The sequence below is a fragment of the Symphalangus syndactylus genome, chromosome 13, assembly GCF_028878055.3.
Source record: "Symphalangus syndactylus isolate Jambi chromosome 13, NHGRI_mSymSyn1-v2.1_pri, whole genome shotgun sequence".
NCBI lineage: Eukaryota > Metazoa > Chordata > Mammalia > Primates > Hylobatidae > Symphalangus > Symphalangus syndactylus.
The window spans coordinates 60,634,189-60,661,232 of record NC_072435.2 but is presented as its reverse complement, the minus strand read 5'-3'; the positions used below and the strand labels follow the sequence as shown (position 1 = coordinate 60,661,232).

At 39.7% G+C, this 27,044-nt stretch overlaps 1 protein-coding gene across 2 annotated transcripts in view; it reads right to left on the bottom strand.

Moving 5' to 3' along the window:
- Nucleotides 1-25,843, bottom strand: part of MSRB3 (methionine sulfoxide reductase B3) — a 201,004-nt gene extending 175,161 nt beyond the window's left edge. Inside the window, exon 1 of one of the 2 annotated variants that reach the window (XM_055237083.2) lies at nt 25,556-25,843. In XM_055237083.2, coding sequence (XP_055093058.1) covers nt 25,556-25,778 — 223 coding nt within the window. In that variant the 5' untranslated portion in view covers nt 25,779-25,843. The remainder of the gene's footprint in view (nt 1-25,555) is intronic. The other variant, XM_055237084.2, reaches the window with a different exon arrangement.
- Nucleotides 25,844-27,044: the final 1,201 nt, after the last annotated feature.

Sequence of the window (27,044 nt, the reverse complement as noted above, 5' to 3'; positions counted from 1 at the left end):
CATGTTATTTTTACTGACTGCACAATACCTAATGAGCAGTATCACATGTGTTAAGAACAGAATTAGATTCCATAATTGTCTATAATTTCCTGCTTAAAACCTTTTGATGATTCCCCCTTGTATATCACAGGGTTCTCCAAACCATGTTCTGAGAAACATAAGATAGCCGCTCCTTCCACAAGTTTAGTAGTCAAATAGTCATGGAAATACTAACCAATATAAAGGGTCTGAGAAGTCTTCAATAGATATGGCTGCTTAACTTTCTTTCAGTTGGTGCCTCTGAAATGTTTCTGATCATACAAAACCCCTTTCTGTCCTATCACCCAACCCCCAGAGCACATTCTGATAAATCCTTCTGATAAAGCCCAAATTCCTAAACAAAGCATCTAAAGTATCTAAAGTTCTACATTCAGCTGCTGCTGAACTCTTCAGCCTTTTCCCCTGCCATACCTCTACAACCCACCGCACCCCACACTCCTGCCATACTAACATGGTGGTAATTTTCCTAATAGGTCAGCTGTTTCCTATTTCCACCTCCATGTCTTCATTCCAGATCCTTACTATCTTTGCCACCACTTCCAACCTCCACCATTCCTAACGCCTCCAATTCTAGTCCCCAGTATAGCACCAAATATGCTATCACATCCCCTATAACAACTTTCAGGGCACTGATTTACTTAGATCTCTCCCTCTTCTAGATTATAAACCCCTTAACGACAGTGACAGTGTCTTTCATCCCTGCAGCCCAGTACCCGGCACATAACAGTCATTCATTTATTGAGTGAAAGACTATGAAAATGACTCATTATATGTTCAGGGTATAACTATATTGTTCAGGATCATCATTTCCAATGCTTCTATCTCTGCCATCTCAACTGCTGATAATGCTTAAAGGTAATAATTTGAATTAAAATATATTATAAAATTATTAGTTCCTATGAAGAGGTGGGAAGTTGCAAATGTAACCTGACTTGAAATCCAAAAATAATTCAAATGCCCTATTTTGGTCAAAAATCTCTACTTCTTCATCTCCCCCGTGAATTCTAACATCCAAAAATTTGATTAAAGTTAATCGGCTAGGGTTTTGTTTTATCTTTTTTCCCTTTTACTTTTTTCCCTGTAGTTGAACACTAATCTTGCAAAAAGAGATGGTATAAAAAGGAATCTAGAGAACTCACAAAGCTGATAATTAGCTCCAGAATAAATGAGCTGATTGTACTAGTAGTTTTAAAGTGTCAAACCTAAAGGTCGAATCCCTTCCCAACAAATACCAAAGGAATGTCTACATCAGTGGTTTTTCACAAGCTAGTAAAATGCTCCCCTCCACCACACCCAGAACTGTAGGAGCCAAGAGTTTTGAGTTTTGCCAAATAATGACCCCAAAAAAAAGGCTCAAAACCCTAATCTCACCATAATATCAGAAAAGAAAGATTATGTTGACACCAAGACCTAAGAAAGCGATCTCAAGATAAAAAACATTCTTTTAAGTAGAATATATGTAGTTTTGTGGGGGAGAAGTTTCATTGTTGCTATTTTTTCATCTTATTATGAACAGAAGAAACTTCATCATGGGAACCACTAATCTAAGTGTCTACTATAAAGTTCTATAAAAACATCTTTGTTCTTATCAACCCAGTGCCTAGCAGTTTATGCTCAACTGGTGTTTGTTGAGTGAATTGATCAACCATTTAGCTACTGCTTGAAATCCATAGCTCATTGGCTAGAATTTGGCATTCCTTTTGTTAAACAGAGATCCTTTTGTGATTGTATTTGTTTTAAGAAACAACAGAATCCTGGCTATTCAGAATGCTTACTCGATCTTTCAAGTGATTTTAAGAGATAATTTTTTTTAACTTACTCAATTCACCTATATAAATTCCTACTACATGAAAAACAATGTATGAGGTGCTGATGAACATGAAAAGATGTAAGACATAGTCTGTGCTGTTAAAAAACATATTAGCTTAAGTGGGAACATTAAGTGGGACATAAGCTAAATGAGTTAACAGGGGTAGAAATCAAGTATTATGGAATTTCAGAGGAAAGAGAATTGCTTCTAGCTTTAGGAGAGGGAGTGGCAGGGACATATGGGAGTTTGGAACCAAAGAGAAGCTGTATGAAGGAAGACTTTTAATTTGTATTCTTTCATCTCTATATCTTTAGGGTTACCCATTCTCAAACTTTTGGATCTCAGGATTCCTTACACTCCCCAAAATTATCAAGGACTCCAAATACCTTTTGTTTACATGATTATAAATATCAACATTTACTTATTAAAAATTACAACTGAGAAACTTTTTAAATATTTGTTTACTCCATTAAAAGTAAATAAAAAATAATTTACAAAATGACTATTCTTAAAATAGTAAAACTTTATTTTAACCTGAAAGCTTAAATAAATACATTTATAAAAATGACATTTATGGTGAAAATTAACTATATTACCCAAAATAAAAATATATGTATAATGGAAAGAGTTTTATATTTTTGCAAATCTCTTTTTATTACCTAGCTTAATAGAAAACAACTGAATCCTCATCTCTGCTTCTGCAATCAATGTGTTGTGATACGTTGTTTTGGTTGAAGTACATACATGAAGAAAATTTAGACTCACACAAATAAGTAGCTGGAAAGGGGAGGAGTATTTTAATAACCTTTTCAGATAATTGTATGTTTTATTCTTTGTTATCACACCGAAGATCAACAAATGGTAGTCTGAAACCATATCAATGAAATTCTCATACTGTTACATTAAAACCCATTGGTCTATCTTGCATTTTGAATGGACCTTCTAACCTTGCATGATTTTGTAACATCCTGCACTGTTCCTTTGGAAAACATCGGTTCACCGAGTTATACAGATATTTCGTATGTTGAAACATTTCATAACATGGTATCAAAAAACTATACTCATTAATATTATCACTGATTTCACCAGAAAAGTTTTTAAATATTGAGAAGCTGTCAAGCTCACAGTAGGAGATGCAAGTTTTCCAAAATTTCCATGTAGATTTTACCTGTTCTTACAACTTCAACCATCACTTCTTGATGGATGAATACAAAGGTCTAGCGCCAACTTTGAACCAAGCTCTAATGCTTTATCTTCTAACATCTACTAGATAATATCAACTTGCATTTGCACAGTATGTTATTATTTACAAGGCATTTTTGTATATGTTATGATAGTCTTATAACCTTATAATAAAGCCTTTAGTCTCCCTGTATATTGTTATTTAATATTTGCTTGTATACATCTATAATGAGATTAACGATAATCATTTTTGAGCACCTGTACTGTGTGTATGTGTATATGTGTGTGTCTCTGTGTGTGTGTATATATGTGTGTAACCTCATTTAATCCTCATATCAACCCTGAGCTAGGTACTCCTATATGTAGTAGTCATTATTACTCTGTACACAGTATTTCTGGCTCTCCATCTTCCAGGCACATGGTAGGAATGCACTTCCTGGCCCCCTTGTGGTTGGGTGGGAACATGTGGCTGGCTAGCTCTGGGCAATAAATTGTGAGCAGAAGTAATTATGTGTATTGCTTCCAAGCCAGAGTACTTAACTGTTGGTGTGAGACCCTCCAGAGCTTTCTTTCCCTCTGCAGCAGGGACCAGCAATGTTCTATAATTAGATGGTGGCTGTTCCATTAATCACGATCCTGGGATAAGGAGATATGGGGCAGAGCTCCCATCTGAACCACAGTGAACACACAGTACAAAGAAGAACTAAACCTTCAGCATTTTAAGCCATTGGGATTTGGGGGCTATTTGTTCCAATAGAAACTGAAGCTTAGAGAATTACCTGCTTGAGGTTAAATGGCCAGTAAATTATGGAGCCAGAATTTGAACTAAACTTTATTTTAATCTCTTCTACTACATTCCAAACTCCTCAAGGGCAGGGGCCCTTGTGCCCCCAGATTGATGTCCTTGTTTTAGAAAACAACAGAGTCTGGAAGGATGAGAAGTCTAATGCCAAAGATAGTGAGACTACTTCCAAAAGTCTATGGTTTCTCTCTCATTAGTCATCCCTTCTATCCTAAATATCCCAAAGAGATTCTTAATTTAGTCAGAAGATACAGCTGCCCTTTCATATTCCAACATTAAAGGCCAGGAGACAGCTACTTGACTTTGATCACTCAGAGCTCACAAACTTGTCTCAACACCAAAAACTAAAGATTTTCCTCAGCTGCAAAAGCAGCTGAGTAGCTTCTGGTCACAATAAAATGACGATGTGAAGATCTTATTTCCCGAAGCAATTGAAAGTTTCTTGGACACTAAGCACATTCACTGTAGAAAGCTAGTGATCTAGCAAGTCAATGCCTAAATCCAGACCTTACAGATACAACGTTTGATTTTAAATCAATCAACAAATACAAGGAAAATCAATCCATTTGCCATGATGATAGAAAAATGTCTGTTTCTTTCAACAGCTGAGATCATGACCCCGGAACTAATGAGAAGGAACCACATTAATAGCTCACATTGTGACCTGGAAGTAATCAATGTGCACATAGTCATAACAATATAAGCTTTTAGAGACAACCTATGGACAAATATTTGGCTGTGATTTCAGAACAGACTGTAAGCATTAGCACCTTCACATTGTGAAACAAAAATTATATAGCAACAAAATGTAAAGAAGGCTGGAAAGAAAGGTGGAGGAAAGACTCAGGGTATCAGTGTCCTCCTCTTATAAGGTAGAGGGTTAGAAGACACCAATTAGACTGGAAAACGCTAACTGACCCCTAGAATCCATACTCCCTTCTTCTTATTAGTAATAGAACCCCCTGAAATTTTAACTGAACATACAGCCTCATTTCTCACCTTCCCTTGCAGCTAGATGCGAACATGACACTAAGTTGTGGAAAATGGAATGTAACTCAATGTCATGTATGATCTTTCAGGTCAACTCCTTTAAAGACAAAGTCACTTGCTTTGGATTTCCTCTTCCCTCCTGAGAAATGGCAACAACTGCATCAGCACACTTGAACCCTGAGAAGTAAGGCACTTGATGAGGAAGACAAACCTAACAGGTCATGAGGCAAAGCTATTCACCAGCCCAACCTTGGACTAGTATATGAAAGGGAAACTTCTACTTTCTGTAAGTTGCTCCACTTGTAATCTCTTTGTCAGAGCAGCTTAGCCTGTTGTCTATTAAAAGTCTAACAATGGTAAACAGAAAGGTGAAGAGATAGCAGATAAATACTTATATTCTGTAACTGGTTATTATCTGAAACTGACGCATCAATAAATAGCACTATAACTATATTAACCAAAATTATGAAAGTAACTACTAGAATAATGATTTTAAAACATGACTTCAGAGGAGTGAGACAGAAATAGAAAGAGGTGGAGTTGTAGGCAGTTTTTTTCACCTTAGTTCCCCTGTACCAAGAGCCATGTGCAGGTTTTTTATAAAAATAAAGCTTATACATAAAAAAAGATCCAGTGCCCCAGTGGACCATTTTATCTAAAGAAAAAACCTGCTAATGCAAGCTGACTAAATCCTATGCCTGGGACTATAAACTACAGTATCTATATCACTAAAAGACTATTTTTAGTGAGCTAAATATAAGTCTTAAAAATACATATACTTAAATCATATTTCATATATTTTAAGTCAGAACTTCGCCACCCATTCATGGAATAAAAAGTTTTAGCACTGGAAATTACAAGTAAATATCTGCTCTTGTATCTGAATTTTTGTATCCCTCTCCATAGAAAATAGAAAATTATTAAATAAAATTATAATGATGGCTTGCATCTGATATAGCAGATAAAAGAGAAGTTTTATGGAAATGGACTCCTTATATTCCACTAAAAGGTATATTTAATGACCTCTATCAACTATCCTTTCACATCATGTTGGGCTTAGGAGAAAGGAAAAGTCCTGAATGAGATCATAAAGTAGAAGAAATAAAATATTTTGCAAAATTTCTACTTTGTCCTATACTGTTTTTCTGCATGAATTGTAGGTGATTAAAAGATGTTTTTCAGAGAATCTAAGCATTCTATATCTACTTCAAACTGCTTATTATATCCCAAACTCAATTCATTTATTACTTTCTTTCTTCACTAATTATTCTGTCTGTATTTCTTTGTTAGAAAGCAGTCCCATCAGCAGGTTGTGGTGGCTCACGCCTGTAATCCCAGTACTCTGGGAGGCTAAGGCAGGAGGATGCTTGAGCTCAGGAGTTTGAGACCACTCTGGGCAACATGGTGAAACCCTGTTTCTACCAAAAATACAAAAATTAGCCAGGCGTGGTGGCAGGCACCTGTGGTCCCAGCTACTCGGAATGCTGAGGCGGGAGGATTGCTTGAACCCAGGAGATCAAGGCTGCAGTGAGCCAAGATTGGGCCGCTGAACTTCAGCCTGGGTGACAAAGTGAGGCCCTGACTCAAAAGAAAAAAAAAAAAGTAGACCCATCTATCCAGGCACTAAAATCTCAAACCTTGGAGTCACCATCAATTCCTTTCTATTGTAACCATTCATATCCAAACAATACTAAGTGCTGTCAATTTTATTTCCAAGATACTGCTCAAATACATCCCTTTCATCTCCCATCTACAATAAGTAATGGGCTTTTATTGGTCTTTCTGCTTCCAATCTAATTCCCCTCACATTCACCCTCCACGGTACTGCAAAAGTGCTGTGTACTAGCTCTGACCATGCCATAAGCCTGCATAACATGCTTCTGTGGCTCATTAGAACCTACAGGGGAAAGAAATCTAACCAATGTATCCTGGTATTCAAGACCCATCAGGTTCGTTTCTTTTCCTACGTATAGAACCTCAATCCTCAACACTCTCTGGTACACTATATGCTTCATGAACTTATTTGTCCCTTACTTTATTTCTACTACTTAACAAGATGCCTAACCTTAGCAGGCATTCAGTAAATATTTGTCAAATAAATATAATGTTCTGATGATAGTTTCCCATACAGTCTTGTCTACCCTCACCATATGACCCATATCCTCCATCTCATATGCAGAATGGACTCTATTTTAATTTTTATTTTTATTTTAAGTTCCGGGGTACATGTGCAGGATGTGCAGGTTTATTACACAGGTAAACGTGTGCCATGGTGGTTTGCTGCAACTATCAATTCATCACCTAGGTATTAAGCCCAGCATGCATTAGTTATTTTTCCTAATGCTCTCCCTCCCTCACCTCACCCTCCAACAGGCCCCATTGTGTGTTGCCTCCCTCCCTGTGTCCATGTGCTCTCATTGTTCAGCCCCCACTTATAAGTGAGAACATGTGGTGTTTGGTTTTCTGTTCCTGCATTAGTTTGCTGAGGATAATGGCTTCCAGCTCCACCCATGTCCCTGCAAAGGACATGATCTTGCTCCTTTTTATGGCTGCATAGTATTCCATTATTTTTTAAACTTCAAACACAGTTTAGTTATTATCTCTTCTGGGCAGAATATTATTTACAAATCATTTATATTTATGATACATTTAGATATCATTTCTTTCACAGTTGTCCCCCCCTTCCTTCTCCCTATCACTTCCATGAGAAAATTAATCAGTTCTTCCTCCACACTACTTCCTACTTCAGGATCTCTATTATTGCAGTTTGAAGTTTAGGTTCATAAATCTGTTTCTCTTTTAAACTCCTTGAGAGTAGTCAGTGGTCTTTCACTTCTGTAAAATAAAGGCTCAATAAATGTTTTAATATCACTGAACAAATGGCACTTCCTGTTTTCCTTCATCTTTGTGCGTAGTGTCCTAGTTCCCAGGGACTACAGTATCCTGTATTGCTGTCTAGGCAGTGCAGTATACAGGAAGGAGTCCAAACTGGGTTCAAATCTTGACTCTATCACCTAACCGGCTGATATATTTTAAGGAATTTACTTACTCTCTAAGATCCTCAGCTTCTTGTGGATCTCTATAGATCCTGCTTCCTCACTCGTATAATGTAGATCATAACATGTACTTCATTAAGTTTTGGAAGAGTTAAATGAGAGAACGTTTTTGAAAGCATCTAGCAGCATGCTCAGTGAGTTTTACTTCCCTCATGGAGACTGAAAAGTAAGACGAAGTTTAAAAGAGAGAAAGAGAATGTATGTGTGGCTGTGGTGCATGCATGCATGCGTGTGAGTGTTGGAGGGTTTAATTAATTTATTTTTGCACAGGGAAAGAATGAGGTGATTGCCTAACAGACAACTCAACTAAGATTACTTTTTCCATTTCAACAATTATGTTTTAGCGACTGTCAGAGAAATCATTATATTTGACAAAAAAGAAATTTCAAATTTTGTGACCAACTATTTCAGTGAATCATATAGAGTGATCTAACTTTGTGTATGCATGAAGCAAATACACTAATAAAGTGAGTGTTTGACAAAACAAACTGCTGGTCAACTCCAATGTGAATAGCACAATAGAAATTATAAAACATTTACTGCAATTCAACTAAAACTGCCAATATCGCTTACTCTCATTCAAAAATAAATCTGTTCTAGGGCTTATAACTAATTGTGCATTATGACCCTGAGAATTATCTACAACATTACAGGTCTTGTATTCCTAGCAATAACCTTGTGACTGATATAATTTGTCACCTGAATTTGTGGTAAATTCCTTTTTTCCTACGTTCTTCTTCTTATAGAATGCTAGCAACATTTTATATTCCATAATTAAATATTATTTGCTTTTAGGTTATGCTATATAGGAATTTTACAGCCTCCCAATTATGCTTCTTTGTAATCCTCCTATCAATTAAATGTTGTTTTGCAAGGGAGAGTTAATATGTTATATAATAGTCTTTAATTTCCTCAGATAACAGAAGGGCTCAGGAAATAAACAGGCATACATCTTTCCCTACCAAAAAAAAAAAAAGGGAAACATCAACCCAAAAATATACTTTAGCCAAATGATGTATGAATCAAATATCCTTAAGGATAGTTAAATTAACATATAAAAGTTGTGGTGGTAGTCACTGAATGCAGTAAATGTTGTATGATTTAATGAAAAAGATAAAAATAATCCTTAAAAGGGAGAACGTATAATACAAAATCATATAGAATGTCAACTATTCAACAATAGTCATGTGGATCTACAGGACCCACTCTAGCTAACAAAGGCAAGGCAGAGAAAAAGACAAGAATCCTAAGTTTCTCCTGTAGAAAAGAGTCAAATGCTACTGCATTTTTTACTTTTTCAATTTAATACTTAGGTAAGGCTCAGTGATGCTTTTAGACACTTTTTCAAGGTCATAGAACCTAAAATAATCCCTATGAAAGAAAAAAGTGAATAAAACATGGAAGGTCAGGCACAGTGGCTCACGCCTGTAATCTCAGCACTTTGGCAGTTGAGGCAGGAGGATCACTTAAGGCCAGGAGTGCAAGACCAGCCTGGGCAACATAGTGCCATCTCTTCTGCACATAATTTTTTTTAAAAAAGTAACCAGATGTGGTAGGCATGCCTATAGTCCCAGGTATTTAATACTTGGGAGACTGTGGTGGGAGGATCACTGGAGCCCAGGAGTTCGAGGCCACAGGGAGCCGTGATCACACCACTGCATCCCTGCCTGGGCAACAAAGACCTTGTCTCAAAACAAAACAAAACAAAAAAACTCACAGAAACCACATGGCAAAAGATTGAAAACCAAGGGGGAAAAAAATCACAAAAAGAACATAAAACTATAGTACAAAGAGTGTCATCAAATATGTCCATAACATAAAATATAAATGACTTAAATGTGCCTATTAAAAATAATGTCTCATATAAAGTTACAATACAAAAAAATGGCCTAGAAGGATTTTTTTAAAGCAAAGAGAAAAACAAATTGCTCACACATGCATGTGCGTACATGCACAAGGACAAAGGTGGCAATAAAATAAATACCTTTCAAAAGAGAGCTCACCCATGTTCTTCCTCAGTCAGATTCCCACCAGCTCCCATCAAAATGATAAGTATAAAAATAGGGGAAAACCTACATCAGCACTGGAAACTAAAAGAATAAACCCACTTTGAAAAACTGCTGCTATGGTGCAGAGAGGCTATATTGAAGAAAAGGCCAACTCCTAACTCATCTCATGCACAAATATTGTTACTGCAAGTTAGTGAGATTCAGCAGATTCCCAGCAGGATTCTAAATAGGAGGAAAGGCCAGAGGGCAGGTAGCCCATGAGGTATGGAGCTTAAAACTCACAGGGTCTATCTGGATCCAACAGGAGACACTAATAAGCACTTCTGACGTTGGAAGCCATATGAAACAAGGGTTGTGTGGCAATGCTCATGCCTAGATTTCAAAGTATTTGGGAAGCACTGCCATGCTGCCTCTTGAAAAAGACAGCCAACCTGAGAAATACTGGGGGCACTGCCTGGAATTCCTGGATAGCACTCCAATCAGAAAAAAGAAACCAACCCCAGAACACTATCTCCTCACTAGAGCTGCCTTCGAATGATGCTGCTTCCCTCCCCTCTAACTGGAGGCTGCAGGAGAGTTCTGAAAGTAAACCTACAGAAAACTGAAACTTTTCTGTTTTCCTCTTTTGTCACACTGAAAGATTAAGACAAACACACACCAACCCAGCTAGAAGGCCTCTCATTCCCCAAACTGGGCACGCCCATGCTGCATTTATTCCTCTCTCTATTTAACAAACAGATGCTGGGGAGAAAGTGAAAAACAAGATGCCACGGTCCCTGCCACCATGAAGCTTACATCTTAGTGAAGCAAAAGACATTATGAACAAGTGCATTAAGGATCACACAGAAGCAGAGTGGGGAAGATCCTACACAACAGAGGGATGTACTCTAGCTTGTGGGGCATGAGAAAGCCTTCCTGGAGGAAGTAACATTTAAACTAAGAATAAAGGCTAAGACTGTTGCCCAGATTAAGAATAAGGAAAGAAGTATTCCAGACAGGGGAAAAAATGAGCAGTAGCCCTGAGGTAAGAGTGTAGCTCATTGAAGATTGGGAAAGAAGAGCAGTGTGGTGGAGGTGTCGGTGAGGAGCAGGGGAGGAAGTGATGAGGCTGACAGGTGCAAACCTTGGAAGCCAGTATAAGAATTTGGAACTTCATCCCAAAAAGAAAGGGAGGTAAGTGAAGGAGAATAACAATCAAATCTGCAAACTAAAAAGACAAACATGACTAAAAGGTGGAAAATGGATGGGAGCGGTGTAAGAACAAAGGTGGTGAGACACTTTAGGAAGCCATTGCAGAAATCTAGGCAAAGAAATGACAAAGAACATGAGATCAATAAAAAAAATTTAAGAGGACTTCAATTCTGGCTCAAGTAACTGGGCAAATAGCAGTACCATTTATTAAGCTAGGTAACAAAGTGTGGAGGCTTAAGTTCAGGCAAAAAAAGTTCAGCTTGTGATGTGTTTATGGTATCTAAGACACAGCCATTTAAATGGAGATAATATAGAGGCAAATGAATACATGGAATTCTGCTTTTACTTTTTACTTTTCTAATTTAGTACACGTTCTTAGACAATCTTATTTATTCCATGGCTTTAGTTCTGTCTGTATATTGAAGTTTCTTTTTTCTGATTGGAATGCCATCCAGGATTTCCAGGCAATGCCCCCAGTATTTCTCAGGTTGGCTGTCTTTTTCAAGACGCAGCATGGCAGTGCTTCCCAAATCCTTTAAAATCTAGAAGAGCACCACACTACTCTTCTTTCCCAATCTTCAATGAGCTATACTCTTACCTCAGGGCTACTGCTCATTTTTTCCTCTTTCTGCTCAGGAATGAAAGCTGGGCTGAGCAGTAGATGTGGACAGTTGGTTATATACAGACAGAACTAAAGCCATGGAATAAATAAGATTGTCTAAGAAAGTGTACTAAATGAGAAAAGTAAATGTCAGAGCCCTGAGGAACTTCAACATTCAGAAGTGAGATGAAAGAGAAAGAACTAGCAAGGAAGATCAAGAAGGAGCAGAGGCCAAAAAAAGGAGAGGTCAAGGAAAGTGTTGTCCCAGAATGATGATGATGATGGTGATGATGACAACAATGACGACACTAGTTAACTTACTGGGAATTAACTCTGTAAATTACTGTGCTAAGTAATTCACATATGTCCTCCCATTTAATGATTACAATAACCTATGTGGTAGATACAATATTATCTCCATTCTACAAGTGACAAAACTGAGGCACAGATAACTAATTTGCCTAAAATCATATATCTAACAATAACAGAAACCAAGAGAAAAGACAATTTCTAGAAGGAGTGGGTGGTCAGTGTATCAAATGCTCTGAAGTCAGGAAGACAGGGACCAAATTGAGCTCACTGGGCTCAGTGATATGAACACCATTAGTGGCTTCAGCCAAAACCGTTTCAGTGGAATAGTATAGATGATTCTTCTCTTTTCCTTAGACTTTATATCCAATCAGAAAGGTCTCAGTTCTGCCACCACCACTGTGGTCCAAACCATTATCAATTCCTATCTGAACCACTGAAGTAGGCCTAAATGGTTTACCGCCTCCACCCTTGGCCCCTACAATCCGTTCAACACAAAGCAGCTGGAGTGATTATTTTAAAATGCAGATCAGATCTTGCCACTGCCTACCTAAAATCCTCTAATGGCTTCCATCACACAGAACACTATCTAAACTCCTCATAATGATCTAAAAGCCCCATATAATCTGGTCTTCTTTGCCCTAAACTCTAACCATGCTCTCTCTTGCTCCTACCACAAAATAGTCTACTTACTCTTTCTACAACATGCCATGCTGGTTCCAAACTGAGAACGAAAGACCCTGAGAATGAGGTCCTATGTTTCTCTGGTCCATACTGTAACCTCAGATTAGACAAGTTAGTGCCTGACATGTAACAGGGCTCAATACATATTTTTGGATGGACGGCAGATAAACAGAGACAGCAAGGAAGTAAGCAACTTGTAAAATAGATTGATTGTGGGGTGGGGGCAGGTTTGAGCAGGCTTTTTGTTTTCTAAGATGAGAGATATTTAAACATGTTTTAATAAGGGATATTAGGAAATTACCCAAGAGCTTGGAAAAACTTTAAGACATCAAAAAAGCCACAGAAGCTGGATGTGGAACCAAGAGAAAAGACCTGTAATCCCAGCATTTTGGGAGGCCGAGGTGGGCGGATCACCTGAGGTCAGGAGTTCGAGACCACCCTGCCCAACATGGAGAATCCCCATCTCTTCTAAAAATACAAAGATTACCCAGACATGGTGGCAGGCACCTGTAATCCCAGCTACTCAGGAGGCTGAGGTAGGAGAATCACTTGAACCTGGGAGGCAGAGACTGCAGTGAGCCGAGATCGTGCTACTGCACTCCAGCCTGGGTGACAAGAGTGAGACTCCATCGCAAAAAAAAAAAAAAAAAAAAAAAAAGCCACAGAATACAGGAAAAAAGATAATTAGCTAGCTACCTTAGGAAAAAATTAAAGCTGTAAAAGAAAGTTGTGTTACAAAGTTGTGGTACATCTCTGCCAATGTTTCTTCTGTAATTTGGGTAAAATCAGTAGTTTCCAATCACTATCAAAAACTTTCTTTATTTCCCCTCATGAACTCCCTTGGTTATTTCATACTGAAAAGGAGTTCTGATTAGCAATTATATATGTCTGATTTTAAAATATTCATTACTTAACAGATGCAACTTACTTGAAAAAGTCAAAGCTCAGGAAGATTAAGTGATTCATCTAAGGTCATATCAATATTTTTCAAAAGAGGAAGGCATTGTCCGAATATGAAGAAACTAGTCCGAACACACACAGGAAATCAAGGGAATCAATTCCAAACCACCGACCAAAAGTAAAAAACTGAAATATTTTAGAAGGATAACAAATAAGGCATACTTTTTCCCCCCAGTTAGGAAAAAGAAAAGCAATAGTGAATCCCAGAGAATTTTTTAAAGACCTGTAGAACAAAATCATGGAAAATTACATTGTGTCACGGCTTTGAGCAACTGGTGTTGTACAGTAGAACCCATTTGAACAACACACTAGGGCCATTCTCTTTTGAGCGTCATAGAAATGTCTAAATATCTTAAAAAGTTAAATGGGAAAAAGCATAATTAAAAGAAAAGACTACATAGGAGTCAAAGTAGTGTAATGATTACAAACACGGACTCTGGAGCCAGACTGCCAGATTAAATCACAGTCATACAGATTACTGAACACTCTGGCCTCAGTCCTTAATCTTAATATATTATTTATCACGATGATATTGTACTTCCTTGATAAAACTGTAATAAATAAATAAATATTTAGAATAGTGCCTGACACATAGCACATATCTGTAAGTAGTTGGTATTATTATCACTATTATCATCACTATTATTATTATTTTTAAATATATAGATAATGAAGCTTGAAAGTAATAGGAGAAAATACAGATGTGACTCCATAGGAAAACACAAGAATCCTAATGGATAAATGTCCAAGGAGCATAAATAAATTAAAAAGTAGAAAAACATATGGATAATAAATGCTAAGTTTTAGAAAGATGAGTTATATACACCAATATAGATAACATAAACATAATTTTGTGGGGGATAAAGAAAACATGGTACACATACATCATGGAATACTACATAGCTATAAAAAATGTGATCATGGCCTTTGAAGCAACATGAATGGAACTGGAGACCATAATCCTAAACAAATTAATGCAGGAAAAGAAAACCAGATGCCACATGTTCTAGGTGGGAGCTAAACATCGAGTACACATGGATATAAAGAAGGGAACAACCGACACTGGGGCCTATTTGAGGGTGGAAGAGGGGTGAGGATTGAAAAATTACCTACACCATACTGATTACCTGGGTGACAAAATTATCTGTACACCAAACTCCCACGACATGCACTTTACCCACGCAACAAACCTGCACATGTATCCCTTGAACCTAAAATACAATTTAAAAAGATAAAAAATGCAGGTCACAGAGGATACACAGCAGATGATAACTTTTTTTTTTTTTAGATAAAATCTCACTCTGTCACCCAGGCTGGAGTGCAATGGCACAATCTTGGCTCACTGCAACCTCCGCCTCCCGGTTCAAGCAATTCTCCTGCCTCAGCCTCCCAAGTAGCTGAGACTACAGGCACGTGCCACCATGCCAGCTAACTTTTGTATTTTTAGTAGAGACAGGGTTTTGCCTTGTTAGCCAGGCTAGCCTCGAACTCCCGACCTCAGGTGATCCGCCCACCTCGGCCTCCCAAAGTGCTGGGATTACAGGCGTGAGCCACCACGCCCGGCCAGTAACATTTATATAATGTTCTAACATATGCAAAACTGAACAATATGATATACAGTCAAACATCTATGATAAAACTATAAAGAAAGCAAGGTTTATCAGTTATTTGTGTTCAATGATAATCACAAAATATAGGACTATAGGTACTTCTGAGTACAGGAAATGTGTGTCTCACAGGCATCTTTCACATTTCATTTCTGAAGCTGGATGAGGATACCCAGATTTTTAAAAAATATTCTTTATACCTTATATAGACACTATATATTCTTTTTTGTGTATAAAATATTCTCTCATAAAAAGGACAAATCTTATAAGTGAATTTTACAGGCAAGAGAAGATACTTTTTAAAATCATCAAATTAGCCAAGTTTTTTTCTTTAAAACTCACAGTGAAGTTTTTTTAACAATAAGACCAGATTAACCAACCTTAAGAGTTAAATATATTTAATAGGGTAATCAGAGGCAAATTCCGATGGTAATGTATCCTGCTAAATGAGGACTTTTCTCATCTGAAATCTATTGTCAAGCATAAATAAGCAATTCCCAGCTGTACATTTAGAAAGACATAATTTCTAGTCCTTAATACCATTACTTCAGATGTGATATTTAATACGATGCTTCTGATACATTGTAATCTATTCTTTAAATACTAAATCTTTAAAAGGGTTATGTAACTTTGCCAATAGCTCAAATTACTGGGCACACTAGGCTACGAAGTTCAAACATAAGATCTTAGATGCAGTGTAACATTTATAGTGAATCACACAAGATAGTCAACTTGAACAAAATATTTTAAAAAAAGACATAATTTTGTATACTGTATTAAATACATTTTTCCATTAAAAATTACGGGAAGTTGGAAACTTTAAAATAATCCTTAAATTACAGAATCTTTTTTTTTTTTTTTTTTTTTTGCGGGGGGAGGGGGACAGGGTCTTGCTCTCTTGCCAGGCTGGAGTGCAGTGGCATGATCTTGGCTCACTGGAACCTCCGCCTCCCGAGTTCAAGTGATTCTCCTGCCTCAACCTCCTGAGTGGCTGGGACTGCAGGCGCACACCACCACACCCAGCTAATTTTGGTATTTTTAGTAGAGACGGGGTTTCACCATGTTGGTCAGGATGGTCTCAATCTCTTGACCTCGTGATCCGCCCGACTAGGCCTCCCAAAGTGCTGGGATTACAGGCGTGAGCCACCATGCCCAGCCTATAGAATCTTAAAGCAACATCAGGTATTACCCAGTCCAATTCATTCATTTTGCAGATATGAAAACTGTGGCACAAGAAGCTTAAACGACTCAGGCAAAAACAGGACTAGAAAAACCTAGTTTTCCAATTCACTGTCTAAAGTTCTTCTCATAATACTACACTGACTCCCCTGCAACACGAACACATACACAAGGATGCAAATATTTAAATGAGCCTACAATTTTTCAAGTGGCTCTGCATGCAGGTAAACATGCTCCGCCCTTAACCCTCCTCTTCCTGGCCCCCTAAGGCGATCTGACTAGAAGGCATATTCACATCCCACAAAATCAGAAACAAGGGGGACTACAGTGCGCTTTTTCCTTTTTGCTCTCAATTACTGTGAGACCAGGGTTGCAAAACAACTTGTGGCTTTTCACCCATTTCCCTATCTAATCTGGACTGTTACAGGAAGATATGACCTTATCTTTCCTTAGCTACACACCACTAATCTAAGATAAAATAAGTATTCACCTATAATAGGCCCTATAGTTCTCTCTCAACCCCAACCAAACTCAGGTTCTCTGACAATCAAACACAATAGAAACAAAAGAAATGTACTGGGCATGGAGGCTCATGCCTATAATCCCAGCACTTAGAGAGGCCAAGGCAGGAGGACTGCTTAAGCCCAGGAGTTCAAGACCTACCTGGGCAACATAGGGAGACCCTATCTCTACATAAATTTTTTTTAAAAAGTTAGCCATGCATGATGACACAAGCCTGTAGTCCCAGCTCCTCAGGAGGCTGAGGTGGGAGGATCACTTGAGCCCAGGAGGTCAAGGCTGCAGTGTGCAGTGAGCTATGATCCTGCCATGGCACTCCAGCCTGGGCAGCAGTGGGAGATCCTGCCTCCAAAAAAAAAAGGAGGAATGAAAGAACAAACATAAAATTTAGGGCTATCTAATTTATACAAGGACTGTCCTAAGTTGTTTTCCGGTTTTTGGTTTTGCTTTTTTTTTTTTTTTTGAGAAAGGGTCTCGCTCTGTCACCCAGAATGGAGTACAGTGGTGCAATCATAGCTCACTGTAGCCTCGAACTCCTGGGCTCAAGTGATTCTCCCACCTCAGCCTCCAGAGGAGCTGGGACCACAGGTGCATGCCACCACAACTTGCTAATTTCTTTTTTTAATTTTTGGTAGAGGCTAGGTCTTGCTATGTTGCTCAGGCTGGTCTCGAACTCCTGGCCTCAAGCGATCCTCCTTTCTTGCCTCCCAAAGTGGTGGGATTACAGGCATGAACTACTATGACTTGCCTGAGTTTTTTTTTTTTTTTAGTAGATTCTACCATGTGGCACAGGCTTATTTTCAATAATGCCTTAATTCTTACATATGTACTGAAAGATGTTTTTGTCTTAAAATAAGTGACCCAAGAAACCATAAGGATCTGTTATGTAATTTATAGTAACAGAAGACATGTCACGGCTATAACGGAGAGCTGTAGGTGTATACTCACATGCAAATCAACTAAATTTCACTTTAAAATAGCATTGTAGTCCTAACAACAATGCTCATATACCTAAAAATATAATTTTTAAAAAGTATTTATTTATTGTGTCTGACTTCTAATCCCTGAGACTATTTAGAAGTCCAGTCTTAGTATAAAGTACATTGTCTGGCATAACATACATAATTTTATTGTAAGAGGATTCTGACAAGGGGTTTCCCTGTCATTCCAAAATTTCCGCTATGGCTCAAATTTTCAAATAGAAGTTTTTCCCCATACCCCGCATTCTAAAGTAAGAGGACAATGAGCTACTCAAAGTTGAGACCAGAACTTCCCTGAGAGTATCCATAAAGCAAGAAATCAAGTGTCCATAGACTCTATAAGTCATAATTTCTACATGTATACTTTCCAAATATATGAGAATGTTTTTATATTTACAAGAACTTCTTTCAAAGTTTTATAGTAGCTTTTGTTGTTATGTATTTTCTCAGTCAACAGATATTAAAAACATAATTACTACCACATGGAAGGGTCTCCATTATTTTTAAAGAGTTGGAAATTACTCAATACTATATACTGTATGTAAATGTGTCACTTTAGACAAATGTTATGAATAATATACTATTTTTATAAACCTAGAATCAGGATATACCATTCGCCTGGGAACTAGACTCTGAGAAAACACTTCCTGGTTTTTTGGGGATTTTTGTTTGTTTTCTGAGACAGGGTCTCACTCTGTTGCCCATGCTGGAGTGCAGTGGCACGATCTTGGCTCACTGCAACCTCTGCTTCCTGGGCTCAAGTGATCCTCTCACCTCAGCCTCCTGAGTAGCCAGGACCACAGGCATGCAACACAATGCCCAGCTAATTTTTGTAGTTTTTGTAGAGATGGGTCTCACCATGCCGCCCGGGCTGGTCTCAAACTCCTGGACTCAAGTGATCCACCCGCCTCAGCCTCCCAAAGTGCTGGGATTATGGGCATGAGCCACCAAACTCAGCAGAAAACACCTCCTATACAAACATTCTTTCTCTGTTTCACCTATATTCATCTCCACATTTTATAAACCTCTTTAATCTGTGTAAATAAAGCCCTCTCATAAAATAAATTCCCTCAACTTTCCTTTAGGAAACCAAGTATCAATAAATAGCCCTGAGGTTTCCACATCAGCACAGCCGGGTAACCCAATCACAGCAATGCCCAGTAACGATGCTGCTCCAGGCTACCACGGCCAAGTGTCAGAGATCAGGGTATAGTGACCAGAGTGAACAACTCAAGTAAGTGTACAGGAACCTTGCAGTCAACACTTGAAGAGATAAGGCAAGCAAGGAATTCTGTAAAAAAGAGGGCAGTATGTGATTTATCATTATTTTTCATTTTAGATTAGGAAGTTATCAATAATTATTTTATGGATAAGAACCTGACCATGGCCACAAAAAGTGACCATAAAGGACCCCAAAAAAGTATAAAGAGTACAACATCTGGTGGAAATCATATCTTCTTCACATTCTGACCAGTCTTGGGGAAGAAGAGGGAGGCACGAGGAGTGTGAGACACAATGTGTGTTCAAATTGGTGATGATGAAGACATTTAGGAGTTAGTCCTTTATCTGAAGAAAGATAAGAAGCCACTGAGGGAGGGTTAAGCAGGAAAGAGGGGAAATGATTTTGTAGTTTAGAAAGGTCATTCTGGATGCAGTATCCTTTGTCCAACATTTCCCATGTATTATCTCCCAAGTTAGTAAATGTGATGTCCCCGCAACAAGGAAAGCTCGTGAAAAGAATGCCATATACCGACTCGGCATCTTTTAAAGTCAGATCAAATTCTCTCTTCTCTATGATGCTTTTCCTGTACCCTTCCTTTTACTCCAGCTAACAAATGCTCTCTTCTTCTCTTTATTTTTAACTCTCCTTACTCATACATGTTTTATTTCCAGCCTTGATCTCTCCCTCCAAGTTCCAGTTTCACACTTCGGATTCTACTACACATCTCCACAGGAATATCCTACCAGCACCTCAAAAGCAAGAGATCTAGAACAAAACTTATTTTTACCTCCACCCACAAACCTGATGAGATCACATTCTCTCCCATCACCCAGGCTTAACATCTTATGTCACCTTTTATTCATCCCTTTCTTTCCCAATATCTAATTGCTTATTTCTGTCCAATGTACTTTAGCAACACTTCTACTGCGGTGCCGCTATTCTCGTTAGGTCTTCATTCCTTAACAGAAACTCTCAAAACACTTCTTTATTGGTCCTATGACTTATTTCCCAATTTAATTAATTCTCTAAACTATTAGATTATATAACCTATCATTCACCTCTGATTATGACATTTCAAGGATCAAAAATGTCAGTCTCATAACTTACTAACCCAATCCAAGTTCCCTAACAGCATTAAAAGCCTTCCACTTAATTTTCCATATTTGTACTTTATTGTCCCACGATTCCTCTTTATACATGCTCATTTTCTTCTACACCTGTCCTCGCTATCTGATCTGGTAAATTCTGGGTGCTCAACAAAAGCTGATTTCCTTCCATATGAGTTGCTGTCCTCTCCTTCCCCCTGCCATCTCAGTTACAGGAAAGCATCCTATCATTTGTATATTCTCTCTTCATACAGGAAATTAGAGTGTTCATGGAAAAGCCTGTAAAATCTAGGAAACAGACAAGTGTTAAGAAAGAAGAGCAGAGTGATTGAACTCCAATTTCAAAAGAAGAAGACAGCAGCAAGCAGGATACCATAAAAGCATCAGAATATTTGAAAAAGTCAGAATTGTTATACCTGGAACAATGGATGCTGAGAGCCTATCAGAATTCTTCTAGCTGAGTGCAGTGGCTCATGCCTGTAATCCTAGCACTTTGGGAGGCCAAGGCTGGCAGATCACTTGAGGTCAGGAGTTTAAGACCAGCCTGGCCAACATGGTGAAACCCCATCTCTACAAAAAAATACTACTATTAGCTGGGCATGGTGGCAGGTGCCTGTAGGCCCAGCTACTCAGAAGGCTGGAGTGGGAGAATCACCTGATTCCAGGGAGTTCGAGGCTGCAGTGAGCCATGAGTGTGCCACTGCACTCCAGTCTGGGTGACAGAGTGAGATCCTATCTCAAAAAAGAAAAAAATATTCTAGGTGATTCACTGACATATGGAATTTATAGTTTAGTGAAGATGAATATGGACTTAACTACAACACAAGACAATATAGTAAAACTTGTACTCCAACCATGGTCCAAAACACCTTAGAAGCACAAGGAAATTACAAATTCTGTGGTATGAGGAAAATATCACAAACTACCATCTGACAGAGGCCTTAAAGACTTCAACCTGTTGTGATAGAGAAGAGGTCCAGACAGTAGGAACAGCCTAAAGGAAAGGTAGAGACAGAAAATATTAGATACGTGTGAGAAATAGGAAAACAACTGATTAATTCTCAGTCCCTAAACTATTACTGTTTCAAATATCTCTACCACTTATAGTTTTAATGAACTTATCCTAAAGAGCCACTGGAGGTCAGCATTTTATTCAGTGAATTCCTGAAAATATGCAGATGATTATTTGCAGAGTGAATTAGTTGTTATCAGAGAAAATGTTTACAATTCATTTTAAGGACTATAACCTCATAACATAAAATAGAAAAATGCAAAATCAAACCATCTACATGGCTGTACTATGTACACCAGATACTCTAGAATTAGAAGAGACTTTAGGGAAAATCTAGGTCAACCAAGTGACCTAAACTGTGTCTATCAGGTTCTACCTCCCAGGAATTTATGATCAAGGATCAATAATATAGTCCCTCCTTGTGAAGGGACACATAAATACTCAGGAGCTGCTGAGCAGCCACATCTAACCATGAAGAGAAAAAAAAAAAAACACCAGCAAAGGAAAAACAGTGAAGCAAACTAGAGACAGGGAATGTTCTAGATTTTTCCAGTCCCTTATCTCAGGCCCTAAATGAGGTCTGCCTGCATTTGACTTCCAATGGCTTTCCAACAAATTCCTTTCTTCCTTTTTGCTAAAACTAGTTCATTTCTGTTACTTGCAATAGAAGCCTAAATGAGGCAATAACCAAAATCTTTCATAAAGTCGATTGTTTGATGTGTTTGTTTGATCTTTTCTATACTTTCCTTTTTTGTACTTCCCTTAAAGCCATAAATAGGACTTCAGCATACTATACAGACAAATATATGAACAGGAATGAGGGACTGTGCTGAGCAATTTTTTTTTTTTTTTTTTGAGACAGAGTTTTGCTCTTGTCGCCCAGGCTGGAGTGCAGTGGCATGATCTTGGCTCACTGCAACATCCGCCTCCCTGGTTCAAGTTATTTTCCTGCCTCAGTCTCCTAAGTAGCTGGGATTACAGGTGCCTGCCACCATGCCCGGCTAATTTTTGTATTTTTCGTAGAGACGGGGTTTCACCATGTTGGCCAGGCTGGTCTCAAACTCTGACCTCACGTGATCTGCCTGCCTCGGCCTCCCAAACTGCTGGGATTACAGGCGTGAGCCACCACACCCAGCCTGTGCTGAGCATTTTAAAAGGAAAACCCATCATGGGCAGGAAAGAGAAAATACAGAATATTCAAAGTAAATCCTTGAGATACAGAAATGCTAACTAACAACTGGCAAATTAAATAGCTGACTACCCTCCCATCCAAATCCAATTTAATTCTGCTAAATCAGATAGGTAGATCCAATTCAATCTTCTCTGAGGTAAGATCAAAAGGTGATAACCCATTATAGGCTATTTCATCTGGAATGCTCACAGATAACCAGCCTTCCCAACCACAGGAATGTTCGGATGCTCTCTGGCGGTATCCCTAACCCAGACCTAAACAACAAAACTGAATATCAAACTGTCTTAAGGCCTGGGCTTAACTATCCCCGAAAAGCAGTTAGGCATTTACCCTATGACATAATCAGCACTTTCTGCTATTAGATGAGGAAGAAAAAGTAATAGAAGCTTAACATGGAATCTGTCCGGGTATGTATGTATCTTTGTGCATGTTCCAGGTATTAACACAATCCTGAGACAGATCCGGACTCTCCAAAGCTGGACCACACCCACCACATCTGGCTATGGTAGACCAGTTTGACATGTATAGCAAGTCACAGGCTGACAATCAGAAGTTTGAACCACATGTGGTAGGTGGCTCTGCAGAGTTATATAAACAAAAACAATATTATAGGATCTTGGAGTTAGAAGAGACATGGAAACTATCCAACTTAATAATTTTACCAAGAAGCTAAACATGGGAATCAAGTTCATCAACCAAATCCATAACTATGATAAATTAATTATACAGGTGCAGATAAATTAGAAGGATTGTGACCAGATTATGACAGAACCAAAAATGCAGTGGTGTGGTCACGGCTTACCACAGCCTCGATCTCCCTGGCCCAAGCAATCCTCCCACTTCGGCTTCCCAAGTAGCTGAGACCACACGCGTAAGCCACTATGCCCAGCTAATATTTTTTTTAATTTTTGTAGAGACAGGGTATCCCTATGTTGCCCAGGCCGGTCTCGAACTCCTGGGTTCAAGCAATCCTCCTACATTGGCCTCCCAAAGTGTTGGATTACAGGCATGAGCCACCACACGTGGCCTTAAAATCTATTTTTAATTATTAAATGGCATATGTATTAGAAAAACTCATGAACCTTACTGTTGGGATAGTCTTTGGATATTCTTTTGAGTTGAGCAAAATAGTAAGGATTCCTGACTTAATGGATTAACATGTTAGTTAAAATATTGGAACAAGCACTTTTAAAAACAAAAAGCAATGTGTTGATTCAAAATCTAAATTACATTGTATGCTGCAACCTTACCATACAAGCAGTTTAGGCACTGTGACAAAATTCTAGATGGCAAAGAGCTACTTATCTTAATATAAAAATTTCCAGATATTCATATAGGGCCCTAATAAAAGTCATCAGAAATCAGACTGATATATCAGCTGGGACCAAAATTAAAAGAATATATGTTTAAATGGTCCAAATATAAACTTGATGTTCAAAATTACTGGCAAGGGGCCAGTACAGTGGATTCTGGTCTTCGAAGACCGTTTCACCACAAGTATTAGGTAAGTCAACACACCACTGAGGAAAAAGAAAGCATACATATGCTTCCTGGCAATAAAATCCACTCGTCACTATCCAGCACAGTGTTTTTTAGAAATCCATTGAAAAATGTGAAATTAGAACCTGTTGTATTTCCCAAGAAGTGCTATTAAAGTTACTTCCAAAATATGAATCTATAAAAAGCAGGGTTTTTTTGAAAAACAATACTATGCAGAAACAAACATGAAACTGGTATCACTGCTCAAGTTACTATTTACAAATTGCAAATTGAATAAATTTAAATATTGTAAATATCTGCCATTAATCTGAACTGACAATTTTATAAGTTATATGAACCCTGAAGATTTTTTTATAGACAAAATTGTCTTTGAAAATCGATTTTGCCACCAGCGCTGCAAATGAAAATATGAAGAGATAAACCAGAGAGTACTGAATATAATCTATGCTTCATAGAGTCAGGTTTCAACTAATTTATGAGTCCTAGTTTGCCATATCTTACTTGACAATTTAGTCTATTGGTAGAAAAAACAAAAGCAAACTAAAATCTCCTAAGTAATCTCAGCTCTAAGGAATTATAATTTATGTTCTTCCATTCCAGATAAAATTAAGAAGCAAGAAGCTTTGACGACTACTCATCACAAATGTAAAAGTCCATGCAATTTCACATTTACCTTTATCCCTACCTTTGTACTTTCAAATAACTGCTTTTTAAAATAATAATCTGATATTAAATTCCCGCCAACAGTTTCCACATGATTCAAGAAGATTATCTTATAAAGTCTTACTGTAACAACTTCAGAACTGCCACTTCCGATAGCTATTAGCCCTAAACCAAATAAGGCAGGAACAGCACTTTTCATTCATATAGTTTGAGTCGAAATAGTCCAGTGTAAAACTTCAAAAATAGACTTGGATGCCTTTTTCTGCTTAAAAACAAAACAAAACTGATACCTGGCAAACTCGGGGTTCTGTTCGATTTTGGCCTGTGAAATGCCCGCCGGGCCCGCGGGAGTCTGGCCCAGCAGCGGGGCAGCAGCGCAGGGAGGGCGGGCGGCGGGTGCGCTCCCAGCTGCGCCGCTCCCTGCCGCCTGCCCGCCGCCCCGCGCCCCGTCCTCTCCGAGGCGCGCGGCGAAAAGCGCAGGCCTGGAGGGCCGGTTCCCACGCCCCGGGCCCGTTATCTGAGCGGCAACCCTGGCAGGGCCGACGAACAGAGCAGAGGGCTCCGGGATGGACCCCTCCCCTGCCTCCCGCGGGCTGCCCCGCCAGATCCCTCTCTCCGGGGCCCGCGCGGGGCGAGAGGCTCCCGCGGGTTCAGGTTGGCTCCCGGGACAGGATAAGGTGTCAGTGAGGCTGCCAGACGCCTCCCGTCGGCGGGTGGGGGAGAAACCAGCCCTGACCTCCTTCCGTTCGGCCCCTCACCGCTGGCGCGAGGCGCAACCCTTCTGCTCCCCTTCTCGGCTGAGGCAGGGGCTGTCCCCGCCGGCGGCCGAGGGGGCGCAGCAGGCGCAGAATGGAATCCCGGCTCGGGGTCACACCCTAACGTGGCAGGCTCGGGGTGGGAGGGGTGAGGCAAGGAAGGGAGGGGAGGGGAGCCCGAACTTACCGGACTGCGCACTTCCCAGAGCCGCGGCCAGGCAGAGGCAGAGGCAGAGGCAGAGCGAGAGGGGGCGGGGGAGGGTCCGCCGCGGGCTCATGGAAAGGCCAGGCAGCCGCCGCCGGTGTCCGAACGCCGCTCCCTCCCTCCCCGGCTCCGGGCGACGGACGGGGCGGCGGGAGGCATGACGGGAAATTCCTGGGCACGGGCAGCCGAGTCCAAATATGAGCATAGGAGACGAGCGAGGGAGGACCACGGAGCGCGCCGGCCGCGGACGGGGCCGGCTGCCCGGGGCTTGGCGGCCGCCAACTCCCTCCTTCTCTGCCCTGTCCTCTTCCTCCTCCTCCTCCTCTGCACCCTCTTCCTCCTCCTCCTTCTCTGCCCTGCCCTCCTCCTCCTCTCCTCCCCCTCGTCCTCCTCTGCCCCAGGGCTGCCGGCCGCCCTCTGCCAGGGGGCATCCCTTTCCAACTCGGGACCCCAGAGCACAGCCAAGCGCCCACCTGGCGTGTTCCACCTGAGACCGCTGAAGGAGTGGGAAACGGACAAACCAACACGAAGAGACCGGGACAGCGAGCCAGGGACCTGTGGGAAGACGTGTCAGGGGTTGAGAGCGTTGGTGGTGAGGGGATAAAAAGTTGTGGGAGAGTGAGGCAGGAGTAGCGCTGTCAGTTAGTTACTTGGCCATCCTATACATACTGAACAAGCACTCACTGTAATACAGAGAACCAGCCGCCTGCGTTCCAGGTGAGCTGGCAGTCTCTAGCAGGGGAGGGTGAGTGTGTGTGTGTTCTTGGCCAAAACTGCAAAGGTGCTCTTCCCAAACTTATATTTGAACACCATATATGGAGCCCAGGCAGGCTGGCTGAACAATAGTTTTTCACAACAAAATGCTTAAGTTTACACCGGTCTTTCTCTCCACCTCCAATCTCTATTCATGTCCACCCCCCAACCCCCTCCACACACTTGTTTTGTATTTACCGTAGCTTGTCTAAAATGCAATGGTGTAATTCCTTCAGAAGGTGCCACCTCTGATGAACAAAATGTCAGTCCTAGATGTTTAATTACAGGCCCAAGCCTGTAGTTGCCTAATTTTCCTTGGCACTGATAACTCCTTGGGTAAGCAAGTCCAAATGACCCTTAGCTTTTCAAGACAACATAATTATGTCTTAATTGCTATAATATATTTTTTCCCTCAAACTAATGGGACAGGACCTGGAGATGTACGGTGTTAAGTAGTTACGAACATTTTAAGATGATAGATGATACAGAAATGATTTATTGATCCAAAATACTTAAGGGGTAAATGTCAAACAGATTTAGAGTGTGGATTATTTCAACGTGAACTAAAGTGATGGTAATTTGTACATCACACTATTTGTTTGAAAATGCTATATTTGAAAATCAAGAACCTTGTTTCAAATCAAACTCAATTCTGGCAAACTATTAAAACACATACTCCAAAAAACAGTCCATTGCAAGTGGCTCCCCTCAAAACATC